At 59.8% G+C, this 19,118-nt stretch overlaps 2 protein-coding genes across 3 annotated transcripts; one reads left to right on the top strand and one right to left on the bottom strand.

The window, feature by feature from the left end:
* Nucleotides 1-193: 193 nt before the first annotated feature.
* Nucleotides 194-10,691, bottom strand: PRKCSH (PRKCSH beta subunit of glucosidase II). The gene is given in 19 exon segments (XM_070416091.1): nucleotides 194-546; nucleotides 683-844; nucleotides 939-1,038; nucleotides 1,121-1,198; nucleotides 1,369-1,458; nucleotides 1,673-1,742; nucleotides 2,160-2,232; nucleotides 2,234-2,254; nucleotides 2,325-2,510; nucleotides 2,781-2,867; nucleotides 3,535-3,613; nucleotides 4,311-4,395; nucleotides 6,379-6,508; nucleotides 8,320-8,437; nucleotides 9,296-9,353; nucleotides 9,448-9,543; nucleotides 9,917-10,033; nucleotides 10,231-10,370; nucleotides 10,489-10,691. Coding segments are annotated over 17 exon segments (1,611 nt in total). The 5' UTR covers nucleotides 10,307-10,370; nucleotides 10,489-10,691; the 3' UTR covers nucleotides 194-546; nucleotides 683-697.
* On the top strand, nucleotides 10,435-19,065 carry ODAD3 (outer dynein arm docking complex subunit 3). Of its 2 annotated transcripts, XM_070416089.1 has the most exons (14): nucleotides 10,435-10,683; nucleotides 11,238-11,563; nucleotides 12,983-13,104; nucleotides 13,218-13,295; nucleotides 14,563-14,742; nucleotides 14,851-14,952; nucleotides 15,049-15,174; nucleotides 15,372-15,494; nucleotides 15,703-15,855; nucleotides 16,748-16,908; nucleotides 16,989-17,202; nucleotides 17,744-17,899; nucleotides 18,252-18,336; nucleotides 18,490-19,065. In XM_070416089.1, the coding sequence occupies exons 2-14, from the start codon at nucleotides 11,326-11,328 to the stop codon at nucleotides 18,606-18,608; spliced, it is 1,857 nt and encodes a 618-aa protein (XP_070272190.1). In that variant the 5' UTR covers nucleotides 10,435-10,683; nucleotides 11,238-11,325; the 3' UTR covers nucleotides 18,609-19,065. The 2 variants fall into 2 exon arrangements, with proteins under 2 accessions (XP_070272190.1, XP_070272191.1); XM_070416090.1 differs by having other exon boundaries at nucleotides 10,435-11,563; nucleotides 14,563-14,733; nucleotides 18,490-19,063.
* The last annotated feature ends 53 nt before the right edge of the window (nucleotides 19,066-19,118 follow it).

The raw sequence follows: 19,118 nt of genomic DNA, 5'->3' as shown, positions 1-19,118 counted from the left end.
ATGGCTCAGGGAGAAATGCGACGGACACGGCCCACGGTCCATCTGTCCCTTGGTGCCCGACTTTGCTGTCTGTGTGCATCTCGGGTTTGGTCATCTCACCCGTGGAGCCAGCCTGATGGGTCTGCAGACAGCTGTGGCCCCTGCCTTCTGCCCTGTGCCCAACCTTGGCCCAGCCAAGCAAAGGAGACACATATGGGTTGGGGAATCATTTATTGTTCAAGGTCACAGTCTATTCAGTCCCCACCAGCAGGGGAGGCAGACACCATGGGCAGGGGCATGGGGGAAGGGGGGGAGCGGGGGGAAGGGGGGGGGGGCGGCAGTGAGTCACCAGGCTACGGCCTGGGGAGGGTGCACTCCTTTAGTCCATTTTGGAGGCCCATGAGGCCTGGGCAAATGCTCTGCCCAGCCTGACCCCCCAAGAGCAGGGCGGGGGGGGCCCCTCACGGTTCCTGCCTGTGGGGAGGGCAAGGAGACTCAGAGGGGCAGGCCTTCGTCCAGATGGGCGGGTAGGTGGCACCACTGAGGCTCGTTCCATGCCTTGAGGTTCTGGGGCCAGAGAAAGAGACGATGGAACACAAGTGGGCAGAGGTGGTGCCAACCCAGATCTGTCTTCCTTAGACCGTGGCCACTGAACCCCCCCACCCCCCGCCCGTCCAGGCGGGCAGACCCACTCCCCGTCCACCTTGGCGGGGCAGGGCTAGAGCTCATCGTGGTCGCTGTCTGCAGGCGGCTCGGGGGGTGGCTCTTGGCAGGCAGCAGGCGTCATCAGCTCCATGAGGTACTCACAGCGACTGGGCTCCGTGGTGCTGGTCACCATCGTCTCCTTCCCACACAACAGGCGCACCTGGGGGGGTGGGCAGGTGGGGCTCGGGGGGGCTCTGCCAGGCCTGGTCCTCCACACCGCTCACCCCATCTCCCGCCTTCCCCCACCCACTCACAGTGGTGGAACGGTTGGGGCCCTGCCAGCAGCCAGTGCCCTGTTCGTACTTCATGGAGCTGAACTTGTCGTGTTCGGGGCCAGCCCACGAGCCCCAGGTGCTGCGGAGAGTGGGTGCTGAGGGTGGGCTGGCTAGGGTTTGGGGGTGCCAAGGGGGAGGGGGCTCCGCCTAAGCCCACTCACCCGAGGTTGGTGGGAGAGCCGCCGCCGAGCTTGGGTTGCTGTGAGACATGCTTGAAGGGACAGAGTCGGTAGACATACCTGTCATATAGGACAGGACTGGTGGGTGGGGCACACAGGACCCCAGCCCCCCTGACACCCCCACACACGGGGTGGGGGAGGGTGTGTACCCCCTGTGGCCTTGCTCAGGCTCAGACCCTCCAAGTCCACCCGCCTGCCCGCCCGCCCTGGGGGATGGGAGGGGGACGCACTCATTGGTGGTGAGTTCGTAGCACTGCTTGTACAGGTAGGCAAACTCCCCGCTGGGGCCGAAGTCAAAGGAAATCTCCTGCTCCAGGTTCCTGCAAGGGAAGGCCACGTGGTGAGGGGCAGCAGTGTCCACGCCGACTCAGGGCCGCGCTGGGCGTCCCCATGATGAGTGGAGGGCCGTGTGGGCTGGGCTCCGGCTCCCTGCCACCTGGGGACACCCCTCAGGAGCCACCCAGCCTGGTAGCAACAGTTGCCTCGGCAACCACCTATCGTCACCACCTCTGGGGAGCCAGCCCGCGCTCATACCTGATGGCCTCCTCCATGTCCCTCAAGGACCGCTCGGCCTCCTCAAACTTGTTGCGGGCCTCCTGGGCAGCTGGGGGGGTAGAGTGGGGGCAAGGTCAGGGGCCCCTGCCCAAATCCAGGAAGAGGGTGGGGGGGTGGCTGGACACGCCTGCTTCCCCGCCCCCAGGCCTGCTCTGGGGAAGACCGCACCAGGAAGGCCCTGCGGGTCTCGCCAGCTGCAGAGCCCACCCCACCGCCCAGGCTCGTGGCTCCCAAGGGATCAGGGCCAGGGCTCCTGGGGCGCCACTGGCTCCCCACCCATGAGGATGGCACAAGTAAGCAGCACCCGGTGAGGAAGCAGAGAGGCCCTGGGGCTGGCCGGGGTGGTACTGGCCTCCCCAGGCCCCAGATGCCCCCTCCAGGCCTGGTTCTTGGGTGCCTACAGGTGAAGGCAAGGGGAACAGGTATGGGCAGCGTCCCCTCCCGCCCAGGCCCAGCGAGCACTCACCGTCAATCAAGGCCTGCGTCTGCTCATCATAGGGCGGCATTTTGTCCTCCGTGGGGCTGGCTGGCTGGGGGGGGCGCGAGTGGGGGTGGGGCCTCCTGGGGAAGGGTCAAGGTCAGCGAGTGACCCTGCCTCCAGTCCCCCACCCCTTCTCCCCGACACACACACCTTGGGCTGCTCCCCCTGCACCTGGAAATCCTCCTCCTCTTCCTCTTCCTCCTCCGTCTCTCCTTCTCCCTCCTCCTCCTCCTCTTCCTCCTCCTCCTCCACGGGCTGTGAGGGTACCGAGGGCTGCTCCTCCTTGGGGTCCGTGAGGTCAGGCACCGAAGGTGCTGGCGGAGTGGTGGGTAGAACCTGGTGGATGTGCAGGGTGCTGGGTGCTGTGGACTGGGGTTCTACCTCCAACCCCAGGGGCAGGATCCACACTCACACCACTGCCCCAAGGGTGGCTTCAGTGCCTCCCCCTCCTAAGGGGCCTGGAGGGAGGGACAGACAGCTGGGAGGGGGTTGGGTGGCCAGCTGGCCAAGGTGGCCCAGTGCCAGAACTGGAGGCAGTTCCTTTGTGAGCATCAGGGGGCTGGGGAGGAAGGGCGAGGGCAGGACCGCATCCCCTCCCCCACTGACCTCGGACCGGTACTTGTCCCTGACGGCGGCCCAGACGCGGTCATGGAAGGAGGTAGGGTCCGTCTGTGAGTCTCCCCCGAGCAGGGTCTGTGTGCGTGTGTTGAGGTGGCATCAAGATGGGGGCCTCCAGAGCCTCTCCTGTTCCCCAGCCACTTATAAAGGGGGACCTCAGGCTGCAGGGCCAGGGGCGGGCGAGCTGACTGCCAAGGCCAGGCCTGGGCCAGGATGAGTGCAGTGCAGCCACCAGAAGGGGGCAGCACAGGCCGGTGGGAAGAGGAACCCATCACCAGGGGAGGGACAGGGGTACCTACTGGAGACTCGGGAGGGAGGAGAGGGCTAGGCCCTCAGAGGGAGAGGCCGAGGCCAAGGAGGGACAGAGGGACCCAGCAGGGACGTGGTGGACAGAGGGACGGAGGAGCAGGTCCGCACTGTGCAGAGCCGAGGGCATGACTGTGAGGAGTGCACACCGGGCACACACGAGGAGCCAGTGGGACACGTGGGTGGGAAAGCTGGCTCTGACCTAACCGGACACCCGGTGGCACCACGTGACCCAGGCTCCAAAGGGCAGGGAGAAGTGATGCTGGGCGGCTGCCCTCCTGGCTCCCACCCGAGCCCAGGCGCCCGCAGTCCTGGCCTGGCGCCAGTGGGGAGCCTTCCGTGGGAGCAGCCCACAGCCAGCCTGGCCACCCCCCTGGCCCTCAGTCACGTGAGGCGATCCCCTCCAGGAGTCCCAGGCCAGGGGGCAGGGGGGTACCTGGGCTTCCCCTTCGGATAGCACCCCGTCCCCATCTGTGTCCAGCTCTGGGTGGGTCTGCAGCTCGGCCACCGAGACCCTGCAGGGGTGCAGGCAGAGCCCACGGGTGAGCAGCAGGAAGTTGGTGAGCTCTAGGGTGAGGACCCCTCCAGCCCCCACCCCTGGGATCTCCCCTGCTTCCCATCCCTTCCTTAAGTCTCTCCAACATTGAAGAGGCTCCGAGGAGGGACAGACAGAGGTGGGATTAAGACACCTGGACCCGTGTCTCTCGAGACCCTCTCCTCACCACCAGCAGCATCCATTCCTTCCACCCTCAGCACCAGCACATCCACCTGCCCTCCGCCCGGGGCCCTCCACCCAGAGGGGCCCACAACCACGATGGCCAGTCTGTCCCCCACAGTCACCACTACCAACCAGGGAAGGGCTCGCCCGCCCATTCTGCTTCCCTGGTCCTCACCAGGGCGCCTGCCCAGCCTCCCGGTTCCCGGCAGCCCACCCTCCACTGAGCCATTAGCCTGGGGTCAAAGGCACAGCCGGGTCCAAAGGGTCTGCCTTTGACCACAGAGGCCTGGAAATAGTGGGATCCCTCGTCACCTCACTCAGCTCCTTGGGAGGTCAGTGTCCCCATCTCTACCACCACCGGCCTGTTCTAGCCCATCTCACACGTGAGAGAGCCTGGGACCAGCTCAGGCCCATGGCCAGGAGGTGGTGGGCTGCCTGGTTTCTAGGGCAGGTGGGAGGGAGGGACCCAGGCCGGGGCAGGCGGGGACACTCACACCCCGTCCATGTTGTCGTCCAGCTCCTGGAAGGCACTGGCCGCCAGCTCCTGCTCCCGCTGGGCCTTGGAGGCGGCCTGCTGCTCTGTGGACGGGCCAGCTGTCATCCTCCACTCTGCCCACTGGCTCCCCACACCCCGAAACCTGCCCTCCCCCACACCCCACGCAGCTGACCGTGTGCCTGGCCCTATGCTGGGCCCTGGGGCCCTGAGCCAGGCCACTGTGGGGGGCAGCCCAGCACAGCCCTGGGACGCGGATCTAAACAAGCAGGGGCTGGAGACCACGCAAGGGGCGGCTGGGGACCAGGCCACAGGTTTGCCATGTCTGGGAGGCCCCCACAATAGAGACCCCAGCACGCCACCAGGCTCTCTCTCCGACATGGAGGGTGGGGAATGGAGGCTGGGGTGGAGTGTGACCAGGCAAGGGGGGTGACCTGGGAGTCTGGGGGCCGAGACATCTAGGGGCAGTTACATCCGGTACCGCTGGGTTTGTGGTTGGGGAACCAAAGAGAGAAGAAGCCAGAGGTCAGGGTCCCAGCCCCGAAGAGGCACCAGGTCTTGGGCCCACTGAGCAGGAGCGTGTGGGCCGCCAGGAAAAAGCAGGAAAACTGTCATCTGGAGCAGAGGCTGCCATGGAGGAGGAGGAGGGGGAGGAAGAGTGCACAGACTTAAGGAACAGGAAAGCCAGGACAGAGTCAAGGAAGCCAGGTTCACTCGGGGCAGGAGAGGCCGCCTGGCTTCCCGGCACTGGAGGGGAGGGGCTTGGGCGGTAGAGGTCTGAGCGTATTTCTAAGCAGAGGGAAGGTGTCAGCCAAAGACCACCCAGGAGAGGAGATGACTGGAGGCCAGAGCGTGGGGACACGGCCTCCACTGAGGAGAGGAGGAGGGGGAGTCCCTGCACGCGTCTCCACCCAACAAGCCCTGGGATTCGGGCAGGGGGCTCTGTAGACCCTCACTCCCCTGATTTCCTGGCTCCCGCCTCACTCAGGGTAAAAGCCGAGTCCTCTCCACGGTCCCTCAGGCCCTGTACGGCCGCCCCATCAGTCCCCGCCCTGCCTCTCCCTCCTGCCACATGGCTGGCCTGCTGCTCCTTAAAAACCAGACACGATCACTCGGGCCTCTGCACCTGCTCCCCTGCAGGCAGCGGCCTCTCCATCTTGTTCAATGCGGTGCTGCTGGCACTGGGCTGTGCCTGGCACTCAGCAGATACTTGTTCGATAAACTACTGAATTATTGATTATGACAAATCAGGGCTGAGAGAGGGGGAAGGAAGAACGCAGCAGACGCCCAGGGAGATGGAGAACATCAACAGCTTGGGGGCTGCCAGTTCCTGGCTACCAGCGTAGGAACAGCTGGAGCCGCACCTCCAAACCTCCCAGCAGTGCTGTCCTTTGACTAGTCTGTCCCATCGCCCCCTCCTATGCGGCTTCCACAGTGTGTCCCCCACGGAGCTGACTGAGAACAAGGACCAAGGCTTCCAATTTCCCGGAATGGTGACATGACCTGCCAGTGGCAAGAAAATGCTGAACACAGCATAGAAACATCTTAAAACCAACCAAGGCAGGAGGAACTGCCAGGGCAACGAAGCACTTGGAAGGGTGAGAGATGCGGAGGCTGATTTTGCCCTAAAGGACTTGCCAATTCTGGATGTGTCTGTCTTGATGAGAACTTGCGGGGCCAAGGAGATGGAAATCAGTCCAAGGTGGGGAGCCTAACAGCAGACACGCCACTGTGGCCGCCAGGGGGCTGCCCGCTCAGGGGGCGCGAGGCTGGATGGGGACTCACCCAGCCTTCGCTCAGATCTGAGCTCCAGCCTGAACCTGGATTTGGGAATCCTGCGTAGCTGGCAGGAGGAAAAGTCCCTTCTCTCTGGAGAAGGACTCCTCATCCCAGGCTACAAATTGCTCCTGTAAATGACTGTCAAGTACGGTGGCCAACACACAGTCGAAGATAACTAGGCACGTGGGGCACCGAGGCGCGTGATCCAGAAAGGCAGCAGGAAAAACAGACAAATGGACGAGGAGCAAGTCTCCTGGGCCCGGGCTGGTCCTGGCCACCCTGTGCCATACCTTCCCACAGCTTCTGGTGCTGGTCTTTGGCCTCCTTCTCTGGCTTCTCAGCCTCCTCCTTCACCGTCCGCAGCATCTCCACCTGGTCCTCCAGGGACTTCTTTTCGGTCTGCAGCTCAGTGAGCTTTTGCTGGATGGGGAGAAGGCAAGGGGCCAGCTCTTCCTTCTGTTCTACTTTCTTCCTCACAGACTGCTACCTCCCCGCCTCTACTCCAGGGGCAACCGCAGGACCTTTCCAAAACTCACACCCTCCTGGGTCCCCCGCTTGCTGTGGTTCCCTGCGGCCCACTCACCTTAAAGTAGCTTCGAGGCCCCGTGTGACCAGGCCCCGGCTGCCTCTCCAGCTCCACCTGCCCCAATGCTATCTTTTTTTTATTTTATTTTTTGGTTAATCCTCACCCAAGGATATTTTTCCCATTGATTTTTAGAGCCAGTGAAAGGGAGGGCAGGAGAGAGAGAGAAACATCGAAGTAAGAGAGACGCTGCAACTGGTTGCCTCCCGCACTGACTGCAGCTGGGAATCAAACCCACAACCCAGGAATCGGACCCATAACACTTCGTTGCATGAGCCGATGCTCTGACCAGTGGGAACACTGGCCAGGGCCCTATTGCTATTCTAAATATACATATTTCTTATTGATTCCAGAGAGGAAGGGAGAGGGAAAGAGAGAGAGAAATATCAATGATGAGAGAGAATCATCAATTGGCTGCCTCCTGCACGCCCCTCACTGGGGATTGAGCTGGCAACCCAGGCACGTGCCCTGCCCGGGAACTGAACCATGACCTCCCGGTTCATAGGTCAACGCTCAACCACTGAGCCACACCAGCCGGGCAATTTTAAACTCTAGGCTCCAACTGTCTTAACAACCAACATTCAGACTGCAAATGCTCTCTGCCTCGTTCTTCACACGTGCGCCCCTTCCATCTGGAGCACTCTACCTGGCTGCCATGAATCCCCCACAGATTTCAGCTTGGAGACCTCATCCTCCAGGAAGTCTCCCTGCTTCCTGCCGCGAAGACCAGGGACCAGGCAAGAGTGTCTTCTTTTTGCCCAGCAACCCTGGGCATCATGTTCTGTCCGTCTGTCCCTCCCACCGGACAATGCACCCTTGAGGCAGTTCCTGGTGAGCTTCCAGCCTCATGCCCAGTGCCCAGCACATCCTGGGCCTCTGTGGATATTTCAAGAAGGACTGAGTGTGCGGGATGGGCTCCAGCCTAGGAACTGGGTCCCAAGCTGCAGGGTCTTACCCGAGCACCCACAGCAGCACTGTTCTCCTGAGACCTCGGCTGACACCTCAGCGTGGAATGCTGCTATGATCCTCCCAACTCGCCACGAGGGCAAAGGTCGCTTGGAGACACCTTCACCACATAGTTCCCCCACTACCCCCTGAGCTTAGGATGGAGCTCACGGCCCCAGGGTCCTCCGTAGCCAGGCCCTGGGGATGGCGGAGAAAGACCTGGAACCTTCCCTGGGCTGGAACCCTTGCTCAGTAGGCCGAACAGGAGCCCAGAAGCAGTGCTGAGAACTCTGACCCATCAAACAGCCAAGGGAATGGAAGGCAGGGGAGGGAGACACACACTTGGGGGTACACTCTCCTCCGGCCCCCAAAGCACACACCCTACTGAACTAGCCCAGCTGCGGCTGATTGACACGGTCTGGAGTCCTCCCTAGTCACACAGTCATCAGCCCCACCTTACAGACAACAGACCCACAGACCCGGGGTGCAGAGGCACCCCTCCTGTTCTGGGGGGCAGCGAACTCCGCCAGCCCCCTTCAGGCTGCCACCTGACGCTCCACGCCTGTGCTCACCACTGTGGACCTGGTAACGACCTAACCAACAGCTTCACGCCAAGTGGACAAACGAGAAAACGAAGGCGCAGACAGGAACTGGCCGCGGACACCATGCCCCCAGGCCTCCGGTCAGCCCCGGGGCCCCTCACCTGCTTCTCTTCCCGGGCCTTCTTCCAGTCCTCGATGAGGATCTTCTTCAGGCGGAAGCCCTCGCGGGTGACCTCTGCCATCTGCTGCAGCGTCTCTCTCTCCTTGCGGCCCTTCTCCCTGGCGTGAGAGGACACACAGGCACCACCAGGGGGCACTGAGGACCCATCAGATCTGCTCTTCCAACTGGGCTCAACCCCACCTGCCGCCACCATATTGGGAAAGACCAGAGAGCGAACCCTCCTCCTCCATCTCCCAGACGCTCTTGGCCTCGGAGCCCCAAATCCTTGTCCTTGGGAGGAGACAGTGGACAGGGTTCGCCCACCTTAGGGTCAGGAAAGGGAGTAGGGAATGCTGGGAGGTGAGGCTGGAAGTTGGCTCCCGAGAAAGGAGAGAAAAGCACAGAATCACAGACTCCTGGGAAATCTGGCCGTAAGCACGCTGTGTGTGATCAACCCTCTGCTTACACAAAAGGTCTTCAATCAGAAGCGTTTACATACATAAACATTCGTTTTCCTTGAAAAACCAACCAGGTCCTTATCACCTGCCCTCAACTGACAGGAGTCGAGGGCAGCTGCCCCTTCAGATGCCACCGTCCCCACCACTCCCGCTGCCTTATGCTCAGCCTGCTTCTGGCATTCAGGTGACCTGCCTGCCGTTTCAGTTTCCAGTCCCTGCTCCAGTGCAGCAATTAAAAGCACGGAGTCTCAAGTCAGGCTGTCCTGGGTTCGAGAAGCAGCTCTGCTATCTCCTAGCTACGTGACCCTGAAGAAGTCATTCTCCTTCTAAACTTGAGCTTCTCGACCTGTTGAACATGCACATGACTGCACCTGCTTCCCGGCCAGAGGGAGCCTTCACAAGGCACCTGGCACAGACTGAGCGCTCGATGCTCAAACACAGAAAAGAGAGGGTGCCTGATTCACCGGGCAGGGCAAGGCAAGGTCCTGGGGGTTGGGGGGGGGGGGGGGTTCCCCGTACCTGCAGGTGTTCTCACAGACGATCCCACTATTGTACTCGTCCGTCCCGTCACAGCAGTCTTAGGGCAGAGGAGGGGGCACCGTCAGGCGTAGCAGTGTCTCCTCCTCCTCCGCCCACCCCTCCTTCCCCCACGCCAGCGGGATCTCACTCACCACAAACTCCATCGTTGACCCATCTGGAGGAGATGTACAGGGGCTTGTAGCCAGTGTTGGTGCAGTGGAAGCTGCCGTTAGGACAGGCAGCCGTGCCTTGGGGAAGAAGGAAGAGGGAGGGGAGTTTTCCGAGTGTGCAGGCCTTACCCCTCACGTCCACCCGACAGAAGCCCCGACACACACGCACACAGAGGGCACAAGAGAAGTAGACCGGTGCCGAGTAAGGGGAAGAGAGACAGCTGCACACCCAAGGTCTGAGACGGAATTCTCCCAGGCCCCCTCCTGACTCTCTTCACCAAGACCCTCAGAACAGGCCCCCCAACTCCCCCCTCCCCCGCCTTCACCTGTCCCTGTCGCCCACAGGCCCCGCCTTCTCTCCCACCTGCGGGTGCTGGGCCTGGCACTGCCCAGGCGCTCAATACCGGTGCAATGAATGGATGGATGGACGGATGGATGGGGAGAAACTCACCCGGCTCATCCGAGCCATCCTTGCAGTCACAGTAGTCATCGTTGACCTGATCAAAAGGGATGGTGACCGAGCCGTCCAGGCAAGTGAAAGGCTTGGACTCATCGTAGAAGTGATGGTCTGGGGGGGTGAGCAAGAGACTCAGCCCAGCGCAGGAAGAGGCCCCCCAACCTAAGGGCACCTCTGCTTCCATCCATTGCTGAGCGCTGCCACCTTCCCCACCCAGAGGCAGGGACACGGAGGCCAGAGGCTGTAAGTGCCCCCCGAGGAGCACAGCGGCCCCTCCAACCCGACCCCCCACGCGGCGGCGGACTCACTGGTGAGGGAGACGCCCCGAGGCCGCCGGACCTCCACGGCCCAGCACGCGGGGAGCAGCAGCACCAGCAGCAACATCTCGCTAGAGGCTCGGGGGCCGGAAGCGGGCCCGGGGGGAGGAAGCCGGCTGCGGGCAGACGCGCTGCAAGGAGGGAGCTGCCGGTCAGCGGCCGAGGGCTCCCTCCAGCCAATTGGATTCCTCCATCGCTTCCGGGCAATGGGGGCTCATGGGAAAATATATCGGACGAGACCTTTCCTACCTGGCCCGTCTCAATGGTGGGATCTCAAAACCTCCGCTTCCCAGCGGGGGGAGAGCGAGCCAACCAATTCCCGCCAAGAGGCCGAAGGAGTGAAGAGCCTCCCCCTCTGCCGACGCACACCCTCAGGGACCTCAACAGGAAATTGGGGTTCCCACCGGCCCGCTAATTCATCACTTACACGAAGCAAGGGCAAAGGTCAGTATTCACCGCGCCCCCCCTAGCCCAGCAGCCCACAGTTCTTCCAGCAGAAAAAAAGCGGAAGTTGTGGACGCGTCACTTCCTGTGACACGCTGAGCGCCAGGACGGCGGCTCGGGGACGCCATGTTGGGAGTGGCACGTGAGATGCCGGAACCCGGACGGCCATCTTGGATAGGACTACGAAGCCTTAGAGTTCTGAAGGTTTGCGCTTAATGGCGGCGCAAGGTGTCTCCATCTTGGGAGTGGCGGGTTCTACAATCGCAAAAGAAAGTTCCTGAAAAACGCGCGAACACCCGGTGGGTTTGGGGTGGGAGGAGGAGGAAAAAAAAAAGACAAACACGTGACTCTAAAGAACCCTCCCCCACCGTGTGGCGGCGCGACTCTGCTCCGCCCCCTGTTGGGCGCGCCCCTCCGCAGCACCAGCCAATGAGAGCAGTGGTGCCGTACGCGGACGGTTTCCATGGGAGCGCATAGGCAGGCGGGGTGGAGGTTACCTAGCAATCGGGAGATGCTGCTAGGCTCAGCCAAACGGTAGGAAAGTGCCTTTTCAGCCACAGAAACCCGAACCGACGGATCCCGGACAGAGGCGATTCCCCGGCGCCCCCCCAGCCCCCTGGAGCCTTTGTCCCCTACCCAATCATGACGTCTCCCCTGTGCTGGATGGCCGCCACCAGTGCCACGGTGCCTGCTCAGGACCAGATTCCGACTTCTTCCAAGTCCAAGCGCAGTCAAGATCAGGCCAAAAGCCGCCCTAGAGGCAAGGTCGCGGGGCAGGCCTGGCCTCCAGTCCATTCCAAGGGACCCATCTATGCCAGCCCCGGGAAGGTCGCTCTCCAAATGCAGATGGCTGAGTTACAAAAGAAGATACAAGTATTAGGTAAGAGGGCTCCAAAGGGCATCAAATGGCCCCTAGTCAGCAGTGTCCACCCAGCCCTCTGACCAGGCATGGTGTGGCCAGGGTGCTTCACAGATTCATCCAGGTGATCAGTGCTGGCGGTAAACACTCATCTCATAAAACTTCCTGGCCCTGGCTGGTTGGCTCAGTGGATAGAGCATCGGCCCTCTGACTGATGGGTCCGGGGTTTGATTCAGGTCAAGAGCATGTACCTCAGTTGCAGGCTGAATCCCCAGCCTGGGTCGGGGCATTTGGGGGAGGTAACCAATCGATGTGTCTCTCTCACATGTTTCTCTTTTTGTCGGCCTCTCCCCCTCCTTTCCACTCTCTCTAAAAATCAATGGAAAAAATTTCCTTGGGTGAAGATTAACAAAAGCAAAAGCTTTTCCTGGACTCAGAAGTCAACTGGATTGTATTTCATACTTTTGTGTAATTTCAACTCTCTATCATGTGTGGAGTGGTGAAAAACATAGATTCTAGGGACAGACATTCTGGGCTCAAACCCTGGCTCTGCATATACTAATGGTTTGATCTTGGGCACTAAGAGTAACCTAATTGCTTTCAGTTTCTCCGTCTGTAAAATGGGGATAACAGTACAACACCATAGGTCGTTGAAATGTGTTAAGTGCTTAGAGCAGTGGCACATAGTAACACTATAAGTTGCAAACCAGTGGTTCTCAATGGAAGAGGTCCATTTTGCTCCCCAGGGGACATTTGGCAAAGTCTGGAGGCTTTTATAATTAATTAATTATTTAGAGAGAGAGAGATATCATATCGATTTGTTGTTCCACTTATTTATACATTTGTTGGTTGATTCTTGGATGTGCCCTGACCGAGGATCGAACCCACAATCGCGGTGTATTAGGCCAATGCTCTAACCAACTAAGCTAACTGGCCAGAGCTAAAGACATTTCTAGTTGTCACGTTATTAGGGGTGGGAGGGTGCTGCTGGTATCTAGAGGGTGGAGGTCGGGAATGCTGCTCAACATGCCAAAATGCACAGGGCAACTAACCACAGTAAATAACTGTACATCCCAAGTATCAGTCATGCTGAGGTTGGGAAATCCTGGTGTAAACCATTATTGTCTTATTATTAATAGGGGAAATCTTGCAGAGTGGTTGAAGGTCAAGAGTCAGACTGTTTGTGACCTTGAACAATCTAATAAGCCTGAGCCTCAGTCTTCTCATCTATAAAATGGGTATGATGTGGATATGCACCTATTGGCATACTGTATTTTATACCTGGAAAGTTCTTAGTTCAGCATCCAACACATAATAAATGCTCCAAGCAAAGTATTATTATAATATTAAATTGATGACTACAAAAAGGCTATCCCTCTGGGAAGCCTTTCCCACCCCCATGATGCTCTGCTTGTACCTGCCCACATCACTTGACCCCAGAGAGTGATCGGAAGGCCTTTTATGAGAGCACCCAGTGGAACATCAAGAAGAATCAGGAAACCATGAACCAGCTACATGAGGATAACAGGGTGCTGCAACTACAGCTGAGGGACCTGCTCCAGGTGAGGGTGCAGGGAAAAGAGGTTCCAGGGGCAGCACCAGCACTCCCAGCACAGGGCACTGCCTCAGGTAGAGGTGGCCTGGGTAAGTGGTGACTGGGTTCCTCTCCTTGCAGGGAGAAGAGAAAGTGGTCCAGACAGTGATTCAGGACTGGAAGTCAGAGAAGCCATACCTGAAGAACAGGACAGGACAGGTTTGCCCCACCCCTTCTCCACTGACAATCTCCTTCATTTCCAGCCTGGGTCCCCTCCCCACAGGACTCCCTCCCTTCTCCCCCTCCCCCTCTAGTCCTGTCTCCCTACCATCCCCCACTCATGTATTCACACAGTTAATTTTTATCACATGTCAGCCATGTGCCTGGCATGGTATTAGGTATTGTTGATCGTGCAGTGAAAAAAACCAGACCAAGTCCCCACTGGGACAGGAATTTGCACTTTTGACTGTGGGGTGGGAGTCAGCAAAGACCCCTCTCTTTCCGATGTGATGCTTGAGCTGAAAATGGGCCAGGCAGGAGATGATCTGGGGGTAGGGGGTGGAGAGCGGCGGGGAGGGGGGGTGGAATGCCCCAGGCAGAGGGAACAACAAATGCAAAGTCCCTGGGGTAGGAACAAGTGTAAAGTGTTGGAGGCCAGTGTGGCTAGATGGGAGTGAGGGAGGGGAGCCTGGTAGGAGGGGCGTCAGGGAAGTCACCAGCAGCCGAATCTTGCAGCAGGCCATGATGAAGAGAGCGGGTTTTATATGCTAAGGCTCCGGTAAGTGGGGAATGACAGAGAGAGCGAGAGCGGAAGCCAGGAGGAAGTCATTTTGGTGAAAGATGGTGTTGGAGGCACTAGGGTGAAAGCTGTAGACAGGAAGAAAGAATCTCGGGGGCAACCTTGGAAATAGAACAGATAACTGCTAACAACTTGTATGTAGAAGGAAAAGAAAAAGAAGTGGGGTGACAGTTTTCAGTTTTAGACTTGAGCACTTGGAAGGAAGGAGAGCGAGCATGAGCAGAGATGGGAAGACTGAGAAGGGCAGGTTTGGAGAAAGATCAAGTCCTCAAATTGGTCACAATGGTTTGAGGTGCCTGTGGACACATCTGGAAGGCAGTGTAGATATGGATACATGAGCCTGACTTTCAGGGGAAGGCTAAATTTGGGCGTCTTCAGTGTACAGGTGACCTTTAAAGCCCTGAGACTGGATAAGAGATCATGATGGGGGTGGGTGTAGACAGAGGAGAGAAGAGCCTGGGGCTGTCTCTCCAAAGGCAAAGGAGACAAGCACGGGCAAACAGGGAGGTGGACGGAAAACCAGGGAATGGCCTTCTGGAAGCCACCAAAATAGAAAACCTGCAGGAGGAGGGTCAGACGCTGTTCAGAGACAAGAGAGATAGATGGGAACCAAAATATGGGAGAAGGAAGCTCTGCAGGAAGGACCTGGCGGGGTTCAGACCCCTGCTCTCGCTCCCCTCCCTCCAGCAGGCCCTGGAGCTCCTGGACCACCGGCTGAGTGAGAAGGTGAAGCAACGGAATGGTCTGCGGCACCAGATGGGATTGCGGCAGAAGTGGCTGGAGGAGCTCCAGCTGCAGCACAGCCTACGTGAGCTGGAGATGGAAGAGGTGCAAGATAGCAACACTGAGATGGCTAAGGTGCGGCCGGTGAGATGTGGAGGGCTGGGAGGTGGACGGGTAAGAAGGGGATCCTGATCTAGGGGGGAAGAGGAACTAAGGGTGGAGGGGACTCAGCCCAGACTTGTTTCCCTCTAGATCTTGCGGAACCTGGAGAACCGTCTGGAGAAGGCTCGGATGAAGGCGGAGGAGGCGGAACACATCACCAATGTGTACCTGCAGCTCAAGGCCTATCTACAGGTAGGGACCAGAATGGCTGGGGACGGGGAGGCAAGTGGGAGGGCCAGCCTGGCCCGGGACAGTGGTTACAGGCCTACCCCACTCCTCACACCCCAGGAAGAGAGCCTTCACTTCGAGAACCGTCTGGACTCCATGGAGAGTGAGGTGGTGAAGACAAAACATCAACTGGAGGAGATGCGCGTGGTGAACCAGGAGGCACTCAACACCCAGAACACTGCCAAGGTGCCAGCTCACTGGTCCCTGGGAATCCTACCCAGACACCACGGTCTCCTGGCCCCAGCATCTGAATTGCAGCTGTCCCAGAGCCACTCCTATTTGTCTCTCAGGACCCTGCAACCTGGCCCAGTTGGGCCTGTGGCTCTGACCCTGAGCCATGGTAGATGCCAACTGGTCCTGCTGTCCCCCTGCCTGCCCTCCAGAGTCAGCTGCAGTATCTGGAGGAGACTGTGTTCCGAGAGCGCAAGAACCGCGAGCACTATGTAACCGAGTTCAAGAAACTCGCAGACGAGAAGAAACTGCAGAACGAACGCATGGAGCGCAAGGTGGGTGCACCCGGGGGTGCCAGGACCAAGGCCCTGTCCCGCACTCCTGATCCCCGCTTGGTTGCCCTTACCTGACCTAAGCCTTTGCCCGGGACCCCCAGACTGGGCCCCACCTATTCCCTGACCCCTGTCCAGATACCCTTTCTTGGCCTCTGTCCTAAGCCCTTGTCCACAACCTGACCCTGGACCCGACCTCAACCTGGAGCAGACCCAGCGAGAGCACGTGCTGCTGCAGTCCGAAGATACGATCCAGGACAACCGGAAGGCCAAGGAGGAGGATGTGCAGCTGCGCTGGAGCATGTACCAGATGGAGATGCTCTTCGGCAAGGTCAAGGACGCCACTGGCGTGGCCGAAACGCACGTGAGTGCTGCCCGCAGCCCTGTGCCCTGGATCAACTCCTCAGCACACAAACGTGCTCCCTTAAAAAACAACCCTTCAGCTACCGCTCCATTTCTCTGCTGCCCCTTACAACAGAACCCATGCACACTGCCTGTACTCACCATTTCCTCTCCTTCTGTTCAGTCTTACACCATTGACACTGAATTCTTTGGCCTGGAGGCCCTGTGAAAGCTGGGAGTTTTGTCTCTCCTGTGTCTCCATCACCTATAACACGGTCTAGGGCCCAGCAAACTGCCCAGTGCCACCCTAGGCCCTGGGCAAGCCAAACCCCTGCCCTGGTTCCCCTTTTTGCAATGTCTTGCTTGAGATTTTCTAAGACTCTATGTTCCCTGCTGGCAAACAGTGATCCTGCTGGACCCCAGTCTGTTTCCCCCACTTTGGGCACTCCCCAACCCTCCATTCTTCTCATGGGATGACCTCCGAGGGTTCCAGGACTTGGCTCTATGGTGTCATCTGAGGCACTGTGGCCAGTGCCTTTTCAGAAATTGGCCTGGTGGCAGGATTGCTCCCACAGCGGGCCAGTATTTCCTCATGGGATTGGGCGAGATTCCCCCCCACTCCCCAGAATGTTGCTGGCACCTTGATTTTAGAAAGAAGCTATGGTCACTGCTACCCTGCCTCACACACTGATTTTTGGCTGATTCAAATTCCTGATAGAGGGAAGGGCTCAGCAAATATTTGTCCCAGGCTACCCACCTGTGAGACAGCCCTGAGTCCTATTCAGAGTCCCTACGCATCACTATGCAGAAGCTGTCAGCTCAGCCACCTGCTCTTCTTGCCCTGGGGTTCAGGAGAAGGGTGGCAGCTGGACCTGTCCAGGCCCTTGCTCTGACTGGGGTTGGGTGGGCCCTAGGCGGTGGTGCGGCGGTTCCTGGCGCAGAGTGACACCTTCACGCAGTTGGAGATGCTCAAGAATGAGAACATGGAGCTGCTGCTGAAACTGAAGCAAGAGAAGGAGCAGCTGCAGCAGGAGCTCGAAGACCACAAGTACTCAGGGGAGGCCATGCTAGTGAGGTGAGGTCCCAGTGCCGGAGGGAGAGGGTGAGGGCCCAGGGTCCTCTGCACTCTCACAGCTCTCTCTCCATTCTCTGCAGTGAACAGAGGCTGCAGGCCGTGTTGCAGAGTAGCCTCAATGCAGAGCAGCAGCGGAAGGCTAAGGCCCAGGCCGAGCTGAAGCAGGCCGTATGGGCGATGCAAATCCTGAGGGAGGGCCTGGAGCACCTGGCGGGCAAGCTGGACCACCTCACAGCGGGCAGCCAGAGCTCTGAGGAAGACCTACCCAGAACCACTCAGGACTTAGCCCCTCAGGTGGGGTGTCCGCCCCATAGCCCCATTGATAGGAACCCCCCCTCCATGCCCCATCCAGAACATCAGAAGCCCACTTAGAAGGGAGTCCTTACCCCATGTTCTTGGGGTAACCTCCTTACTCCGAAGTGGCCCAAGACTTCAGAGACCCTGTGCTGCCTCAAGACGCACCCCCAGAGAAAAGTCACACTTTGTCCCCCAACCCAAAACCTCAGCGACCCGGCTGCAATACTGGAGCACCCTGAGACAGGAGAAGCCCCCCCTTGTCTGCAGCAGGGTGCCATTTCTTCAGGTCATCCCTGCAATGGCTTCTCTCTGGTTATTTTCCTCTTGCCTCAAAAAAAGACCTCCCCCACCCCTTGTCCAGCATCTGAAGTTCCAAGGCCCTAGACAGCGGCAGCCCGGCCCTACAGAGGATAGCACCACCCCTGTGGGTGGCCCCTCACCTTCAAAGGCTGGACCCCTGGAAGCAAAAGCCCCTTCCGGGTGGAATCTGCCTGAGGCCCGACCCCTCCGAACTGACACAGCTCCTCCCCCGCCACAGGAGGCCAGGGGCTCCGCTATGAAAGAGCTGGATCCCAAGGCCAGTGACTATCTGCCCAAGCTGCTGGGCCTGGTGGAGGAGAAGCTGCTGGCGCTGCAGGCGCAGTTAGACAGACAGGACATTCCGGAGATGCTGCGCCACATCGCGAATCGCGAGGTACCCAGGGAGAGGGCGCACTTCTCCCGGGAGAAGGCCGCTGGCCAGGAATGGGACTGGGAGGTCAGAGGGCGGGGGCGGGGGGGGGGGGGGGGAGCCTCGAGACGCCAAGGGGCGGGGCCCCAGGGACCAGGGGCGGGCCCGGCGGGAGGACAGGAGGTGGGACTGGGCATCAGGATGCATGCTGAGAAGGAAGGCCACAGCTGGGCCCGAGTAAAGTTAAACAGGAGTTGGCAGAGGGGCTGTATGGAACCAGGGTATATCTTGGGATGGAGTGGGAGGAAGGGGTAACAGGATATCCCGGTAGCCCCTGCCCCACTCACAGTCTTCTCTCCCGCCCCCTCCTCCTCAGTTCTACTCCAACCTGGAGGGAAAGCTGCCCGCGCACAACACCCGCATCACCTTCCCCCTTGCCATTCCCAAGGACAAGTTCTTTGGTCAGTACGGGCGGGGGAAAGGGGGGGGGCGGGGGCCCAACAGAGCAACGGGCTGTGGGAGGTGAAGTGGGGTCTAAAAGGCTGGGCAGGGAAATCTGAGCAGGGCTGGGAACCTGGACACCCCCCCTCACTCCCCCCCCCCCCCCCCCCCAGACGAAGAGGAGACCGAGGACGATAGCAACGACCTGGTTTCTCGAGCGGAGCTCAAGATCCGCTCCCAGAAATTAATCGATTTTCGCAGCAAGAAGCGCAACCGCTCTCGGAGGTCCTAGACTCGCCATCGCACCCACCTGTCCTCTCCCGGCCCCGCGGAGCTCCCAAGCCCTCTGGGCCCCGCCACCGGCCCTCGGGGCCGCTCAAGGGCCGAGCGGCCCGACCGGGAGCGAGCCGGCCTTCGGCGCCCGGAATAAATATCCCCAGGCGGCCGCGCTGGCCTCGGAATCACAAAATAAAGGTCACCGACCAGCCTCCTGGGTATTCGCCTCTCCTTGACCCTGCACCTCCCCAAAGACAGCCGCTCCTCAACCTCGGGGCCACAGGCTCTGCCCCTCCCGTCAGCGGGGAACACTGGCTCCAGAGACTGGCCCACACCTGGAGGACCAGCCCTCCCCCCGAGAACCCCCCGCCGGGCACACAGCCCCTCGCCCGCTTGGCTGTCCGGAGTCCCGCACCCCCGGGGGCACGCCAGGGGCCTCCCTGGAGAGGGGGCCTTTCCCTGGCACAGGTTCACACACACCTGTAGGGGAACCGGGGCCTCGCCCGCGGGTCTGGATGGGTGCTGG

This window comes from Myotis yumanensis, unplaced genomic scaffold (genome assembly GCF_028538775.1).
Source record: "Myotis yumanensis isolate MYYU_CA2020_CCGP unplaced genomic scaffold, mMyoYum1.0.hap1 SCAF_5, whole genome shotgun sequence".
In the NCBI taxonomy this organism is placed as follows: Eukaryota; Metazoa; Chordata; class Mammalia; order Chiroptera; family Vespertilionidae; genus Myotis; species Myotis yumanensis.
Note: the sequence above shows the minus strand (reverse complement) of the source record. Positions and strands in the feature narration are given on the sequence as shown.